The sequence below is a fragment of the Gavia stellata genome, chromosome 3, assembly GCF_030936135.1.
Source record: "Gavia stellata isolate bGavSte3 chromosome 3, bGavSte3.hap2, whole genome shotgun sequence".
NCBI lineage: Eukaryota > Metazoa > Chordata > Aves > Gaviiformes > Gaviidae > Gavia > Gavia stellata.
This window is the reverse complement of record NC_082596.1, coordinates 15,225,687-15,243,852: the sequence shown is the minus strand read 5'-3', so window position 1 is coordinate 15,243,852 and position 18,166 is coordinate 15,225,687. Positions and strand designations below refer to the sequence as shown.

Here is an 18,166-nt window from a genome sequence, read left to right as displayed (position 1 = left end):
GGCAGTCATCTTACCAGCAAACCTAAGCTCTTGAGAAGGGCTCTGCCCGGTGAGTAAGAGAGATCTGGCAGCACTCAGCTGCCCGCAAGTCCCTCTGAATGTCCCTGTGAAAGGAAATCAACACACATTAAAAAAAATGAATGTGTGGTTTATTATATTTAAGATGCTATTTGTCTATAGGGTTTAAATATGTCTGTCACATAGTTAACAGTAAACGAACGTAATTTTACATGTTCAGTATTTTGATACACAGTACAGAACTACAAGTGTGGTAAAGGAACATGGAAAATTAGTATTTCCTTGATGCATGTATCAAATCCTGCAGCACCACTTAAAAGCTCAGAGTAAGGACTCAAGCTGCAGTATTACAAGCGCTACTAAATAAACCAAGAGACATACCTATATTAAACATTAGAGAAACAAAACAAATGACACAAGGGTTTAATATTTAAGATTTGATACAGGATTAAAATACTAATATTTTTAATGTCCTGGTTTCAAATTAATAAATATAAAAACAATATAAAAATATACACCAGTTGATAAAAGGATGCACTGAGTAAGGTTAGAAAGCTAAATTTCACTTTCAAACGTATGCAAGTATGTTTTTAGGGAGAGGATTTCTGTGTAGCTGCGACTGGTCTTTCGGAAGAAGTCCAAACTTGTGAGCTGTTCAATGTCACGCACACGTGCAGTGTGCATCTTAAGAAGATCTTCAACCCACTTTGATTCATCCTCCAAGCTCTGAAATGTAAAAAATAAAAAAAAAGTTTCATAACATGCCATGTCAAAAGTCAGTCCAAAAGCAAATGCAACTTTTCTGAAGATTGGGTCCATCTGAACAATCTCTGTACCCTACTCCAGAATGACTAAGGTAGACAAGTTCCAAGAAAACAGATCTGAAACTTCACATGCAAGATGATTCCTACAGTTTTATTTCAGGACCCATTTTAGGGTGGGCTTGAGACAATGACCATAGTCATCTGGGAAAATCTGGTCCCATGTTACAGGTGTTTCAGAAGAACAGCCATATGCTTTTAGAAGATCCATTGGTCATTACATATTTTTTTATCTCACAGAAAGAGCTCCATATTAATCAGTAGTGTATTACCAAAGCCCAAAGTCTAGGCTGTTTAGCTTTGAACCCTACCCCTACACATTATTCTCATCTGACCAGCACCTTATCTAACACAATATTATTTTAATCTTTCCAATTTACTGTTAGGAGACCATTATGATTCATTACACAGTTGGGACTATTGTTTATGTTGGTACCTGTAAAATCCAGTTATTAGAACATACATATTATCCACCAATGGAAAAAACATTTTCACTAAGCATTTCCCTATACAAAAAAAAAAAAAAAAAAGAGGAAATTGATGCTGCCAGAATGATCGGGGTCAGGTTGCGTGGGTGTAATCTCTCTTAGGGGACTGCTCCTGCTGCATGCCTTGTGCCAGCTTCAGTGCTTGTTGGAGCCATCCGCAAACTAATGTCACTCACTAACACATCAGAAAATCAGCCCTGCAAAACGCTGCAGTTAGAGGCTGTTTGAGTGCGTTAACCAGCCCAGCGACATGTCCCATGATCATTGCAGCCAGCCCCGGGGACTGTACGGTGGGGAGTGATGGGGAGCAGACATGGGAAAAGGACAGAGCAAACAGCGCTTTTCCCCCCATTGTCCTCTCAGGCTGGTACATCTACACCACTGTCGGGGAAGCAAGTTAGGAAAGGAGGGTTGTGCCTCCAGGCATTTGGACCCCATGTGTCTTGGAAATCTTGCTGATAAAACTCTGTTTCTGAGCTTACTCCTGAAAATAAGCCACTTTCTGACTGTCTCAGCCAGGTCCTCCTATGAAGTGATCCTCTCACTGTTCAAGACTAAACTTCAGCAATGCCAAAGTCTACCCAATGCAGTAGATGTGCCACAAACCAGGCTGTGGGTCACCCTGCAAAGGCCAGGAGGGTAGGCATGATCGTTTGCACAGAGAGGACATGAAGTACCAGCTAGGTCACAGCCAGCTGCTGTAAAGCAAACGTCCATGACCCAGTCAGCACTTGTCTGTTTTGAAGCTTTTCAGCTCCAAACCAACTTTCCTCTCCATGTCGCTAGTAACCCGTCGCTAGCGAGGCCCAAAACCAGATCTGGAACATGAAGAGAAAGATGCAAATTAAGAAGGAAGAGAAGGGAGCGTGTCCTGCTCACTCCCCTTCACCTGTGGTGCCATTCTCCAGCAAAGCTGCCCGGCAGCACACGGCTTCAGGAAGCCCCCTGCTCAGCCTTCAGCCTGGTGATCAGGTTGCTGGTCTGCAAATGGGCCTCAACAGGGTTATTACTGAAAATGCAATCACTGTGACATTTTCGTTGTCTTCAAGCCTTCCTTCTGAGCAGGAAATCTGCATTTTACAGAGCTCAGAGGGAAGTTCCATTGCTACAAAGCTCACTTTTTTGAATACAAAGAGGATTCCTAAGAGTTTGCAAAAGATCTGCAATATGAATAAATCACAGGACTGTGAGGTTGGTTTTAAACCAAGTCCAGCAAGACAGCATTTGCATGACCCCAGAAAAAAAATCAATCAACTGATTAGGTTTTAGTTTTTCCCTTCTACAACTGGCCCATGAAACTTCAGGTACAGCAGCAAGGATTTTAAACACAGTGATCAGCTAACATGGTATTATATTACTGCAGAAAAACGAATGAAGTGTATACATTTAAAGTTATAGTTTTCTCCATCTGTGCTGGTTAGTCTTACCTCAATAATACAGTGAGTCTTAGAAGGAAAAAATGAAAAAACATGGAGGTAAACAGAAATAGGGAATCAATTAGGAAGACAACCTAATATCTACTGGAAAAGACACAAGATATTCTGGACAAAAGATTCTCTCTGGATATCACATTATTAGCTGGAAAGCTGAACATGATCAGTCTGTAGACAGGTGGGTGAGGAGCTCACTTATTAAAAGAGAAATTTAAAGGTTTTGCTGAAAGGGAAAATAGTCGCCCAAAGGAAATTTCTAATAGGGTTCCTCCAGTCTTGGAAAGGATTTTGTGTGATGTTTTCATACATGCTTTTTTGTGTCAAGGTCATCACTGTGCTAGTAAAAAAAAATAAAAAAATCCCAAAACAATTGGGAGTTCCTGCCAATGCAAAGAAGGACTGGAATAGCATACTGGAGGATGTAGATGGAGGAGTCCCTGGTATAGTATGAAACTGGGTTATCCACACTGACGACAAAAATTTCTGCTAAGCTGGGACCCTCTCAGGTGAAATAGCAGACAGAAGAGAAGGACCTGGGTGTACTGGTTGTGCATGACTGTGAGCCATCATTATAACACAGCTATGGAAAAAGCAAATCCTAGATAGTCTCAGAGGAGTTGTGTCCAGTGGAAAGAAAAGCATTTTCATTTTGAGATCTGAGCTGGAGTACTTTATCTCATTCATGTTCGAGGAAGAACAAAACAAACAAACAAAAAATCAGACTGAAACAGCATAGGAAGGCTACTAATGTGTTCATGCTGTCTTACAAGAAGAGCAAAAAAGATCCTGGGTCTCTCATGAATAGATAGAAGTATATGCCTTGAGAATCATCATAAATCATCACCAGGGTAAATCCCAAAGAAGCCCAGTGAAGGGCTATTTAAGCCATAGAAAAATGTTGACACAAGAATAAATGGGTATAACCTCACCATGAATAAACACAGTTTGGAAATGGAACAAATTCAAATAAGAAGAGTAGTGGTGTTCTCCAACGGCTGTGTGAAGAAAAAGTGTGTGCAACAAGAGCAGAGTGGGGGGAAAGCGAATATTTCTTCAGATCTTAAAGAAAGCTGTGGAGAGGTTAAGGAAAAATTCTTATATTATCCCATGCATTTCACCCATGAAGTATGTGAGGTTTTACACAATCACTTCTTTGAACAAATTAAATGGAACACCATATGTAAAAGTAAGACTGACACTGTATTTGAATGGCAAAATTTTGCCTGACTGTATTTTCATTCAAAAGCTACATTTAAATATTTTTGGAGTGGTTCTTTGCTGTGTAAAAAGCATAGACCAATATCTGCTAATGACCTTGTAGTAGCACTGAAGTTCGTCCCCAAACTGCAAATACATACACCATAAGTAGCATGACACACAGAGAAAAGAAGTCTGGGTTGGAATATAAGAAACCAAAGAGTAAAAGAAGCCATTATTCTAAATAGTTCATAAAAAAGTTTTCAGCAATTTAAGAGGACCATGATACACACTATAAGGAGGAAAAAAAATTGACTGTCATAAAATTACATATGGGCAGAGATACAAGGACAGAGGCACTAATAACTGCCAGATTAGTAACTTCCAGATCACCAACTGGACCTTGATTCAGAGGAAAGCAGTCCAGAGGAAAACCAGAATGAAATATAAGTAGGACTTTCCGAAACTTCTGGTCGAAGACAACTCTGCCCAAAGCTGTTAAGAGTCTAAACAGGGGGAAGCCAGACCTGCTCAAGAGAGAGGGATACTGCTCCAAAAGCGTGGTTTTAAAAAGAGGGACCTGAAAGCAGGCGATGTTTGATGAATGAGAAAGAGACAGTGTTCCAGGTAAATTGTGTACAGAGTTGGAATGACTATTTCTGCCTGTAGCTGGAATAGGAGCCTTAACTTTTTGTGCCAGTACAAAATTCATAACATTAATGTGTTCATTCAGGAAATGGTCTCCTGGCAGCCTATAGTGAAGCGTCTGTGTGCAGGAATCCACACAGCTGTGTAATGGGAGAACAAGTTCAGGCGGAAGGACAAGTCTAAATACAGCTGCCTGGGAGGACTGCTCTCCTTGCAGAGCACCGGAGCCCGTGGGGACCTGACTGCTCTCCTGCCGCACGATCAGCTGCTGAGTGTGCGTGTTACTTTCTGCAGTGCTGACCAGACCGAAGCCTTTGTACTTCACCAAGATTCTTACACTATAGGATCTTGCATCCTAAAGGAAGATAGGAAAGGAACCAGGAGGGTGTCTGGTCATCTCTGCTAATAAGAATCCAAACTTTTCCCTTGAATGAAGGCATGTTCTGGAAACGGCAAGAGCTGGCACTCTACCCTCTGCAGGTTTTAGCATAGAGTTTTAATACTGTGTGGGTTGGATGTAATCATGCTGTCTGATGCACCCAGACTGCCATAGCAGACAGACTATATTGTACCTGCATATGGAAACAGACCTCAATAAAAACATCAGGCTAGCTGCCAGCACAATACATCTGCACACACAACCTCCCCCCAGCTTGCTCCGAAGTTACACTGTCAGTGTCGGCCAAAACCTGTAGAAGCCTACAGGTTGTTTACTGCCAATCTACTGTATGCCGGTTCTTCCAGACAACTTTAGGTGCAGTAATAGTTCCATGTTTTCCGAAATATCATGGAGGAGGGCTTTTGTCTAATGAGTTGAACATGACGCTTAATATAGTCACTACCCTATGCTTTCATTTAAGACATCATTGAGAACTAGCATCTAACATTAATGGGGTTTCACATGTCCCAGAGATATATTTACCACGGGGGTACAGCAGTGCAGCAGAACTTACATTGCAGCTCTCATCATTGTCAGGCCGGTGGGGAAGGATGTATGAGAGAACGGAGAGTGGCCCATCACACTTGTCAGCTGGCTGAGTGAAATCTAAGCAGCTGGTTATGATGGTATAGTAATGAGTAGGAACAGGGATGGTGCTGCCTTCCACAAACCTGGGGGAATAAATAAAATATTTATCCACAAAGGGTAAACCTGTTTGGAAGAAGGTTACACAAACAGCATGGTCTTTCCTCCCCTGCGTGTGAAGGCACACATACATTGTTAAGATGTGTTTTATTTCTAAAGACTATCTGAAAATGGGCATTCAATTAGCTCATGTTTTGATACTGTGCTATAGAAATACCACACGCCAGTGCTGAAAGACTTCTTCAGTTCAGGGACATAGAAAGCATTACTGAATTAACAAAAGACTTGAGTATCTAACTCAATAGCACTGCTATGTTTTGCTCTGGTATCCAGTTGTTAACTCTTAAGTTCTGAAGAATTTTAGAGAAAATACATTATTTGGAACATAATTCAGTTTCGTCTCAAGGATGAATGAACACATAATTTCAAAGTCAAGGTGAACAGTTACCTGCTGAATTGCCATTTCCTTATTTTTACCACTGTCCTACCTACAGGGGCATTTAATCTTGATGAACAATAATTTTAGAATAAGATAAAAAATTATGTTTCCTCCCAAAAATCAAACAATGTGCAGATAATGAACTGTTTAAGATAAAGCCATCATTAAGAGAAGCAACAGCAAACCAATTTAAAGACAAACTCTTACTGTTTTATTTTGTCAGGTGTGTCATGTAAACCATCATAGTCATAGTCAAAGATTGGTCCACTTATAACATTGACTCCATTTCTTTCAGTGGCATATCTCTTCACCAACACCCTTTGGAAATAGTTCCATACCTCTGGGGGGGGGGGGGAACAATAAAATATAAAACACACCAAAATTTGGATAAGTCAAAACATGTCAAGATTATAAACAATTTTTTTTCCTGAAAATAAAAATCCAGTGGACATCATTCACACGATGGTAGGAGAAATCAAAGACTAAGCATTACAGATTTACTGCAGCTTAATTCGGTTTGGTCAATAAAGCCTATTCAGACTTCTTTGTTCTCTGATGACTTTTTTTCCCCCATCAGTGATAAAGGAAATGCACGGTACCACTCCCAGGCTGGCATTGCCACAGACATTGCACAGAGAGCTTGCTGTTCCCTCACCAAGCAGTACAAACAGCTATTCATACACTTTTGATGTCACTGTAAACACTTCCTTTGCCTTTCTTATCTAGTTACAGGGAATGGTGATGTGTTTTTTTTAATTCTAGAAAGGAAACAGCACCGTGATTAAAAGCAAAACCCAAACATTTTAAAAGAAAGGGAAATACAAAGGTCATATTCTTCCAGTTAAATTCTCCTTGGATACAAACTGTCTGTTTTAAATTAGGTGCTGTCAAGGATGACCAAATTATGGCACGACATCTCAATTCCAGCAACTTTAGGGAAGAGTATGACACTTTCTCCCACCATGCCCTCCTCAACCTTAACAAGTTAAGATGCTTGCAGAGGTGGGAAACACACTGGAATCTCCAGCTACACCATTCTTTTCCTTCTTTTTTCCTTTTTATTTTAACACTAACAGAAGTGTGTGTAAACAAAACGTCTCAGACTTGTAAAAGTTTGTCTTGCCAGCTCAGACTGCTAACTCCATGGTTCCCTGGTGCTGAACGCAATGCCAGCCTCAGCAAGTTCCCCAGTACGCCTTGTCCTAAGACTGCTCAGTGCCACATGAACTCCCTGCCCGGGCTGATGTAGAGGCCCCCACAAGCAATAGTCTAACAAGAACCTCAGCTGCAGTAACCACTTGGCAGCACCACTCCTCCAGCTGCTTGCTCCTCCAATGCATCAGCCTTAACAATAAAAATAGCCCAAAAAGAAAAGCTTTTTTTTTCCCCCCCTTGAGTTTTCCAGCTGAATCAATTCCCCGTTTGGGTTCCCACTGCAGCCACATAGACAGCAACACCAGTGCAATGGGGGGCCAAGCCAGGGGCCTCATCTTGCAGCTCCAGCAAAGCAGGAGCTGCTTAAGCCAGATTCACTACAGAAAAGATGGATACAGAATTATTGCTCGGGGTGGATGGGATGGGACAGTGAATTAAAAAAACAAAGCAGAGGAGGGGGCCTCTGCAGCCAGCACTACCACTGAAGCCAGCATAGCATAAAACTGCCACCTTGTATTTTCCCAGTTGTGGAAAAAGCTCCATATGAGCTTATAATCAGCTCTCTACATTACAACCTGCACACATGTAGTGTTTCCTAACTCCCCAAGAATTATATTAATTCCAGCATTTGTTCTCATTTGTTCCAGCATTTGTTCTTCACCCCTTTGTGATGAAGAGGAAGGCCACTAGACAAAATGAGCTGGTGGTGGAGGGTTGTTCTCCTATGATTAGCATCTCAGCTAATTTGCTTAGACTGACATTAGCATAAAGAGCATTTTTATGAAGTGATTTGAGAGTGGGAAATCCCCAATAATTTTGCACTCTGTAATCAGTTAAGTGCCTTTGCTCAAATTTCCAGCAAACATCACCACTTGTTCCTACTCAGAGGTTTTTCAATTAAAAACACTCTCTTCTGGTTAAAAAGAAAAAGCCTCCCATAGGCTTTAATGTTTATCCAAACCTCTCTGGCCTAAAATCTGAATTGGAAATCTCACAAGAACAGGCTCTTGAGATTCTTCCAAGGCTTCTCAATTCCTGCCAAGCCAAAAATGCCACCAGAATAGTCTGATGGTTTTCCCACCTCTTGGCAAAACTAGAGAGAAAAGGGATGTGCAGACAAGAGAAATGTTAATACTATATCCATGCAGCACTAAAAAGTTTCAGCCAGGTTTAAGTCATTCCTCATTTTCCATAAATTGGTTTCCTCTTCCTTTTCCTTTAGAGGTGATAAATATGTTTGGTCTCCCTCTAAGGGCATGGATAGAAAATAAAAAATAATCACTTGTCCCTGAACTACAGCAACATACTAAGTGCACACTCTCAGGCTTGTGCACACACCCAGGTGGCTGCAGTTGAGAAGTAAAAACATGTTACCTAAGTATGTTCTGCATTAGCTTGGGCTGCACACAAGAAAATCTCAACGGTCTTACACAAACTGAATTACTGTGGCATGAAGCAGAATTGCTGAACTACAGCACGTCTGTGCTCTTACCTTAGCCCAGCACCAAGGAAAATAAACCTTTCTTAAAGTTGAAACTTTTCTTGTGGTATTTTGCCTGCCCATGCCTAGAACTATACAGGTGCCCGCACGTATTATCTGCTGGCTACAGGTAACTGATCTTTCTGTTCTAAACTTCTTCCATCAATTTATTCCATAGTCCAACACACGTATCATAAAATAAAAAAAGTTGGGAAAGAGAAGTAAAGCCATGGAAAAGGCACTTACTTTTGAAGGCAGGATACATTGGAATGATATTTGTTATTAGAAAAGCATCATATTTTGCTTCTGCAGAGGAACTTAATTCTGAAAACAATAAAACAAAAAAATTAATAAGATGAAATATCAGAAATTCAAGGAACATAAAAATGTTATGAAAAATGGCTTCAGGGATTAACCAAAGAAAATACTGTCCTCTAATCAGCAATCTGAATGCTGTATTCAGAAGTGCATATTATATGCATAAAATTTGTCTTTAATGTGACTGCTGAACATGGAAATTAAGGATTTTATCTTTGTTTCAACTATCAACCAGTTCAAAATATTTTTATAGCTCATCTATTTTTACAGTCTCAAAAGTCAGATTGCTGCTCTGCAGGCTTTTACAAAAGAGGCAGACAATTTCCAGGGAGAGGAGTGTGGGATTATCTTCTAGTTCTGAGCAAGCCTCTGCACCAGTAATTCCATATTAGAAATCCATGATAAAATATTTCTGCCACTGAGTGAGGAAGACAAAGCAATGAAATTCACAACTGTGAGACAGTTGAGTCCCTCAAACATTTACTAATCCCAGAAGATCATTGCTTCAAGACTGAACCAATGTAACTACAACAGGAGAATCCAGGACACTAATTTACTCAGGTTTTATACTAGCACTATTTCTATAAGATGGTAGAAATTTTTAGGGTATGCAAGAGTCTAATACGCATTTATAAATTAAATAGATGTTTATGTTTTTGCTGTTTGAATTCAAAATTAAAAACTCTGACTAGATACCCAGTTCATATAAGCTGGTATCTATCCACTGACGTTAAAGGGCCAGTTTTTGAAGATTGTCTTCTAGCTTGTGCGCCTGTGCAATTCTTTATTTACCTTTATTTTTATTAACTAAACTGGGACACTTCACTGTTTTGGTGCACAAAGCTGGGCACCAGTTTGGAGCATCTTTCATGGAGTTGAGGGATTACAGCCATGATGGCAACTTGTGGCATTGGGCCCTTGGTCCCCTGCAAGTGCAGCAAGAATAATGTATCCATCCCATCGGGCCCCATGTGATGCTGGTGCAGGAGCAGCTTCTCTGAAGAGGAGACATCACAGAGGAAGAAATCACCCTGGAGCGGGGGTAAATGAAACCATTCCTACCTATATTCTTTCCCAATAATCTCAAAAAAACCCCTTAGTCTGTTTGTATCTGGTGGGTTTGGGGTTTTTTTTCCATACCTAATGTTTTCCCTAGCAAAAAAAAGAAAATTACAAAATCTCTAGGTATTAAAAAGCTATCTGAACTTACGAGGAGGGAAAAGGAAGCCATAGGAGAGCTGTTTGTCGCCTCTGTAGGCTGTGCAGCTCTGGCTGTTTCCTGGAGAAATGCGGAGGTCGGGTCTCACACAGCTGGCCAGGTGCTCTGGGACACCCGATACCTCTGCCTGCATCAAGCAACATGGACAGAAAAAACAAGAAAGATAATTCCAGCATTTATAGCTAAAAGAAAATTATTTCATATAGTCAACAGATTAGATGGAAGACCTTGTGTGGAGTAAAATAAACCAGCCAGCTGTACAACCAAGTCCTGCTCCCGTACCTGCCGCAGAGCCCCTCCTTCAGGTAGCAGAAATCACCATAGGAAATAATTCAAATTAAGCCACTGATCACACTATCATAATAAAACAAACCCCCACTGAGTAAATCTTAGAAAGAACATGAAAACAGGAAAAGAAATACACAGCCATTCTGCTTTAAAACTCTTTTGTCCCGAAGGAAAAAAAGTATTTTGGCATTGTTTTCAATGGTATTTGACATAATTTCTGGTGGGAAACTCTACTTGGGGCAGGGGAATTTTAGGACTTCAAGAATAAAGGTACCGAACAGATTTCCCCAGGATTTTTTTAGGCACTTTCCAAGAGCAAAGTCAGCACTGACCTGTTTGGAAATAGTGTAGGATGTCCAAAGAGGCATCAGGAATGTTTCACTGTAACCACTTTCAAAGTCATGGTGATGCAAGATATTGTATTTTGTGCGGTACAGTACTGCAGGGCGCCCGTATAAGAGATGTTTTTCTACAGATCAGAAGAAATTACATTTATTACTGAAAACCTTAAAGATGAAAAAAAAAAAAGGGTTGGCTTTCCAACACATGCTGATTTTACAGTGATCTTTAATAGGATACTGGCCCTGAATAACTGCTAAGGAAATCTTGTAACAGAGAGAGCAGTAGTTCCTCAACAGTTTTGGTTGGGAACCCCTTTCCAGGCTCACAAACCACTTTGAGGTTACAAGTCCCTTCTGCACTTGAAAGCTTGTTGGGGTCATAGCATGGAGAGGGTGTGTTTCTCCAAACACAGGAGACTCCACAAGGATCTTCGTGTCCACATTTCAGTCACAAATGAGTTGAAAAGCACTTTTTTGTACCTTTAAATCTACCCCTATCCTATCACTCCTGCCACTCTTCTCCAGACTTTCTCTCCTTCTTATGTTTTTGTAAAGGCCCTTGAAAAAAGGAGGCAAAGGTGCTCAATTCATTAAAACAGTATTTTTTTCCTCTTGGCTGATACGAATGATGTTCTGAAGATTGATATTACTGACAGAAAATAGCACATAAAGAAACCCAACCAAACAAAAAACCCTTTTCCTAACTTTGGCTACAAAAACCACCTCCAACTCTGCAAAACTTGGTTTTCTTCTATCTTGGTCATATGTTATGGTTAAACATCAATAGGTACTTCTGATAAGCTTGCTTATAAAAAGACAAAAGCATTGCTGAAAGTCATAGACGAAAAATAAATTTCCTGGCTAATCTTGCATTGTGCTGCACAGTTCATCGATTTTGATAACCATTTGGCAAACAAGCTTAGCTCGCTTTTGGAAATCAAAACATAGAAACAAGGAAAGTGGCCTAGCACTGTTCATAGATAAGCATTTAACCTGAAAGAAAAGGGCATGGTTTATTACTGTTTGCGTCCAAATAGAGGATATTTTTATAGGACACAAGAAAGAAAAGTAGGAAAAGCCTTGTCTAAGGACAAATATGATAAACTAGCTTTATTCAAGAGAAGCTGAAGGAATCTTTGTTCTGCATGTGAATAACAACATCAGCTAAATATGCATGGTGCACCATGCGAGAGAAGGGAATTACCAACTAAACACAGGAAGATTCCTGAACAGGTACCACAACCTGTCATAAAATACAACAAAATGACTTGCAAGTAGCAGAACTGTTTGTTGTGTAAATAAGGGGCACTTCATTCCACTTAACAGGCAACTTTCAAATGAGCAAGTGAAATTGATTTAAATGCTTATATATTAAAATACATCAAAGATACTATTTTTATACTACTGAAGTGAAGAAGCATCAAAACCTTAAACCAAAATAAAGATGTTGAGATATCTAGGAGTACAATGATGAGGGTATTTTTCCCTGATGCCAGAAATTGCCACAGCAGCAATATGATTTGAAATATCTCAAAAGTCCATGTCTAAACTCAAAGTTCCAGAATTTGCTAATTTGGACAACTGTTATGGTGAGGAGAATGCTGTGAATTGTTATGCTGAACTGGATCACAGCTGTGAGAAGGAAAGCTCTGCCTTGTCGTGCCTTTCAGTCAACATTGCTTCTCAGAAAAGCTGTTCCCATCCCCTTCCCTTTGGTCTTATTGCTACATTTTAACCTGGACCACAGCCCTGACGCAGCTGAGAGCGCAGCCACACAAAAGTCAGTGCTGGCATACAGCAGGGAGGGTACAGGAACTAGTGACCAGGAGACCAGGGCATGCTTTCTCCTGGGAGTAACATTGACTTGAATGCTGATGAGGGACGGATTTGCACTGAGCATCCCTGAACTAGCAGAGCATTTCGGCACTTGTTTCAGTGGATGACCTGCACCCTAAAAACCAAGCATTAAAGACCCAGTCAGGGATTGTCAAAGCAGCTGTACCATCCTTTCTAACACTGACCTGGTGAAACCTAAGCCTGAACAATACTGGTAAAACACAGTGTGCAGATGTGGTCTATGTTTTTTACTCCATTTATCGCTTATGGTTGAGTGGAGCTCCAGCTTATGCTCCCCCTCCTTTCCTCATCTCTCTGCTTCTACAGTGGAGATTAGACCTTTTAACAGCGATGGAAAGGAAGAGCTAAAACTCCTATCACTTTGAGCAATACTTTAGTCCTGGTTACGGCAAAAGATAGGGTGCACTTCCTCACATAAGCAGCACTTAATCTTGCCCACGTATCTCATGTATGTCTATGTGCTATTTTGACAGTTACTTGAAGAGACAGTTTACTACACATTAACTAAACCAAAGCAGGAGTTTGTCTGGTATCAATGATGCAAACTAACTTGCAAAAAAACCCCAAAATAGCTTTTATTAAGTGAGGCACGAGGCTCTTACCTTCTGTTCCCTTGACAAGAAAGCGCTTGTTGAGTTCATCCAACTTGTTCTTCTCAAGAACAGAAAAAAGGAACAAGATTAAGATCACTGGAGCATTCTGACATCTCGTTTTACTAGGCATCTAGCAAAACAAAACTAGTGCTATAAAACATTAAAACTTTTTTTGTTTCCTGTTTTACAAAAAGCCATAACTGTTCCAAAAGGGCACAAAAACTTCACAGGAAGTATCTGGGAAATTCTTACAGATCAAACCCTCTCAAAACAGATAAAATGGCTACAACTTTACCAGGCAACTACTGCTAATCGGGGAAGCATCAGCAGATCCTAAACACCTACCTTATCATCACATGTACATCCTATATCAAAATCTGATGCAGAAGGTAGAGCAACAGGATAGAGTGGTTTAGCAACTTCATCTGGCACAGTTGGTTTATAAACATTGGCTCTCAGCAGGTGATTTAAACTTCCATGGGTGCCATTATTGGGAGCAGGCTTTAATCCAAGCAAATCTATGAAAACACCAAATATAAATGAATTATGGTTAGATTGCAAATGTGTATGCAACAGTATCTCTTCTGAGCTAAGACATTTATTTGCAATACTGTTTACACCCATGACATGTTAATGAATGCTTTTAATGTAATAAAAATACTAACCTTTTGTCCAAATCATAAAATTCCAAATGCTGTCTGAATAGTATGGTGGCCTTTATGACAAGAAGGTTAATTTGCATCAAGACACTGGAAAACAGTTTTAGTACGACTACTCCAGAAGCTTCCAGTGCAAACCTACAGTCAATATGTTGAGCTTACACCAACCACCCGTAATGCAGTGTTATTAGTCATCTGCTTTAGAGATAAGGGATGATTACCTTTTTGGTATTTCATGTTTGAGAAAAGAAATAAGTGAATTAATTACACCTTCAGCTAGAAAGCTTTTTTACCCTGGAAAATCAGTATTAAAGAAAAGATCATAACGAGTATCTGTATACAAAGTCAGATTCTGCTTCATGGCTACAGTAGGAATGTAGGAAACAATCATACCAGGAGATGCCTAGAAAACTAAGTGATGTCCCTGAGCTGCTCCATGAGACATGCAGGTGCAGAAGCAGTCTCTGAACAGAAACCTCTTTCGTGCACGGCTGAGGTGTGGACACCACGCACTGCAGTGGTGTGTATTTGATCTCTGCCAAGCTGTACACAGCAAAACTATGGCAACCCCACTTTCTTGGCCAGTCGCTAGAGTAGAGCAAACTGAGCCCCCTGAGAAGTGCCTTCAGCCCTCCTGGCCAAAAGGCAAATTCTTGGGAATTGGGGTCTGGGGAAGGGACACTGGGAGGGAGTCAGGGCATGAGCTCATGGGTGCCTAAGTGGAGCCCCTGTTAACTAAACCAGTGTGTTTCTCTTGCAATTTCTCAGGCACGTAGCTTACCACACATGACGTTGTAAAGTTCAATATTTTCAAAAGGAGGTACTTTGGTCTTGTATTTGAATGTAGGGCCATAACCTATAAAAACAGTCTTAAAAAAAAAAAGAGACAAATACAAAAGAAGAGCATTAAAACATAGGGTATTTTTCAGTGAATATTTACATTTTAGAGACCTCCAAATTCTTCTTCCTTCAATGACCCTCCTGCAAAGGTTACTGCATTGCTCATACCTGCATGCTGTTAATCTTGTTGTCATAGCCATGGTCTCCATGGAAGAAACATTTTCCCGTTGGTTTCTTGTAAACATCCACAGCTTTCCTAAATTGAAAAATTATTAGAAAATTTCCTTGAAGGTGTAGGTATGGTGGTTGACCTGACAACATACTTTGAGGGTAGGAGTGATAGGGCTATAAGGCAGTGCATTGCTCATCTTTCTTGAATAGCAGTACTGGGGACTGTAGGCTCATCCAACAACCCCAGGGTTTCTCCCTCTGCTCCCACTATAAGAGGGTGCAATCCTAAGAGCTAACTCTTACTCATTGATAACAACCTTAGTATTTATTTACTTATTTTCTCAGACTTTCTTATATCACATCATCTCCTACAGACTGGAGGTATTTTGTACCATACTCTTCCAATCCTCAAAAGGCCGACAGAGGCTTCTAAGAAAGCACTTTTGCGATGTTGCAATGCTGCAAATGTCATACAATGCTGTAAAGTGCTTTCACCTGTTTGCCTTCCACCCAATAAACAAAAATGGGGAGCAGAAAAAGCTGGAGGGAAAAGAGAAAGATTGTAATGAAGATAAATAGCTGAGAAAATAAGTAAGTGCTATATCATAGGAATGCTAATTATCAGTTTGTTACTAAGGGGTTGGGGGTTTTTTTGTTTTGTTTTTTTTTTTTTGTTGTTGTTGTTGTTGTTTTTGGTTTTTTTTATTTACAAAATACGTGGAAAAATAAATATTGTGTCATAGGAATTATAATTACCATCTTGTTCCAGAGTACTTTTTTTACAGTGTTTTGAGGGCCACATGCAGGCAATACATGCAGTGGACCAGATTATCCTACAAATAAATTTCTTCATCTGCAATAAAAGGATGCTCAGCCAAAGTTTGATTTTTGGCCTTGTAAATTACTAGAGTTACAGCAAATAGGTCTGTAACTACCATTTGCCTGGCTGTGAGTACACAATGAATTACAGTTACATTAACAAATGAATTATTGGATAAAGAGATTTCAGAAAATCTAATGAATAAATAAGCCAAAGAAACTCTGATGTAATTAATAAGAAATTACTAAATGTAAATCAACTTGGGCCATCCCATCAGTTCCAGTAAAATTCTTAAAACTAAAACTTTTATAGGCCTGAAACTCAGAGTATGATTCTTTGCAAAGTACATAAACCCTAGGCACAGAAACTACAGGGCAACCAGCCAGCCAGCTAGTGGAGTTATGCAAGAAAGCAACTGGGGTTTCTCATTCACTGCTTCAGCAGAGTGATCCTTGCATAATTCACAGAAAGATAAGCACAGATGTCAAAAGGCACTTACAACACACCGTGTGTTTGCCTGGCAGCTATACAGGCAAAAAACCCTACCATAATTTAAAGCTCATAACAGACTACCATGAGCCAAAATCTGTGTCATCTTCCAAGAACCACTGAGTCAGCTTTATGCATAAAGACCCAGCCGTTCTCGTACTGTAATATACAACATGTGTCAAAAGATCAAAGCAAGAAAAAAAATATATATTAAACCAGAAAGGGGTGCACAATTCATAAACAAAGACTACTCCTCTCCTGTTTACTCTACACATGTGCCAACTTGTTTACCCTCGCTCAATTTTTAACTAAGTATATTAAAAATTGCCCATATTTTATAACTGAAAATTCAGAGGTGTATGGGGAAGAACAAGCCAAAACAGGGTTTTCTCTGACCTAAAGCATCCTGGTTTTCTGTGGATTTGTTTTGCAACACAATATGCTGCTGACACTTTGATGGCCACCCTGTCATACCCTTCCAGATGTTCTCAGGCATTCACCCACTCTGCCACTATCTCCATTTTCTTTTCATTCACCCATTGCATCTGCTCAGCTTCTTGTTCCCTAACATCCCCTTGGTCACATATGCCTTCCCCTGCCTCCCATATTCCCTGCTTCCTGGTTGGACTAAGCTTGCACCTCATTAAAAAGCTTATCAGCTCCTATACGTGAGCTAATCAGTCAAAACCAGCACAGCTGCTTGAGGAAACCAATCTGGGTTTCTACTCTCTATCCAGCTACTGATTTTCCCAAATTTTAAAACAATTTTATGTTCTGAGCCACAACTCCCTGAACCTCACCAGGGGTTCAAAACTCCTCTTGCAGGTACAGGAGTGGGATGCTGACAGACAGGGCAATCCCAAGTGTTTCATTTCCTCAGAAAAAAAGGCTGAAAATCAGGATGGAAGCAAAAACAAGAGTTTACCTTGCCACATGCCATTTGCGATCCACCAGTAAATGGACATCCTCAATTCTTCGGTTGTAAGCATAGTGCAATCGTTTAGGCAGGTGCTGTTTCAAGTAAGGCTTGAAGTGCTGGTCTGGATTTCTACACTGAAAAATAAATGCTTACAAATGACACTGCTGTCAGTTAGCTTAGACGCGCATAAAACCTCGAACTACAGAAATCGAGCTGTTAAGGTCATTATTGATGTTGTCTTGAAAACAAAGTATGCATCTACAGTACATGATCCAGCACTTTCTGTGCAGTATTTACTTAAGACCAGGGCCCAGGGAGTCATTCAAAGATGTATTTGGAAAGCTTCATTCTCCTGACAGTCTTTCTGAAAGCATCATGCAAAACATCCCACTGACTTAGCTCACAGATGAAGAGTTTTATTCTAACTGGACCAAAGCTTAAGTTTCAGAGGAAAGCTGAATGCTCAGAATACAACTTGTCTGCAGATATATTTGAAGCCATCTGGTTACAAAATTTGATTTTTTTTTTTTTAATCAGCTTTTATTTTAAACACTTTTTTTCCATTAAAAGCAAGCTATAGTTGAAGGCTATCAAATGAACTTTTTCAGTGTCTTTGAAGTGCTAGTGAAATATTTACCCTAAAAGATTACTTTCCATTTCTGAAGGAATGAATAAATAGACTCAATTCAGGGAGTCAAGACAGTGAGGAAGATTCTGGCTCTGCACTGCCCAAAAAGGTTGTAAAAGCTACTACAGCAGCAAACAGTGGAATTTATGACAAACATTAATCTGTACTCATGAAGGGCACCATTTAACACTCTTTATTCATGTTAATGGTTGGTTTTCCTGCCTAAAGAGTGAGGAGAGAATGCTCAGTAATGTCCCAAAT

At 40.1% G+C, this 18,166-nt stretch overlaps 1 protein-coding gene across 1 annotated transcript in view; it reads right to left on the bottom strand.

The window, feature by feature from the left end:
• Positions 1 to 409: 409 nt before the first annotated feature.
• The window catches only part of ENPP2 (ectonucleotide pyrophosphatase/phosphodiesterase 2), a 69,006-nt gene continuing 51,249 nt past the window's right edge, over positions 410 to 18,166 (bottom strand). Inside the window, exons 15-25 of the mRNA XM_059836196.1 lie at positions 17,284 to 17,411; positions 15,047 to 15,134; positions 14,820 to 14,907; positions 13,725 to 13,897; positions 13,389 to 13,440; positions 10,921 to 11,057; positions 10,292 to 10,427; positions 9,010 to 9,087; positions 6,336 to 6,468; positions 5,559 to 5,715; positions 410 to 744 (exon numbers count right to left, since the gene is read on the bottom strand). Coding sequence (XP_059692179.1) covers positions 574 to 744; positions 5,559 to 5,715; positions 6,336 to 6,468; positions 9,010 to 9,087; positions 10,292 to 10,427; positions 10,921 to 11,057; positions 13,389 to 13,440; positions 13,725 to 13,897; positions 14,820 to 14,907; positions 15,047 to 15,134; positions 17,284 to 17,411 — 1,341 coding nt within the window. The 3' untranslated portion in view covers positions 410 to 573. The remainder of the gene's footprint in view (positions 745 to 5,558; positions 5,716 to 6,335; positions 6,469 to 9,009; positions 9,088 to 10,291; positions 10,428 to 10,920; positions 11,058 to 13,388; positions 13,441 to 13,724; positions 13,898 to 14,819; positions 14,908 to 15,046; positions 15,135 to 17,283; positions 17,412 to 18,166) is intronic.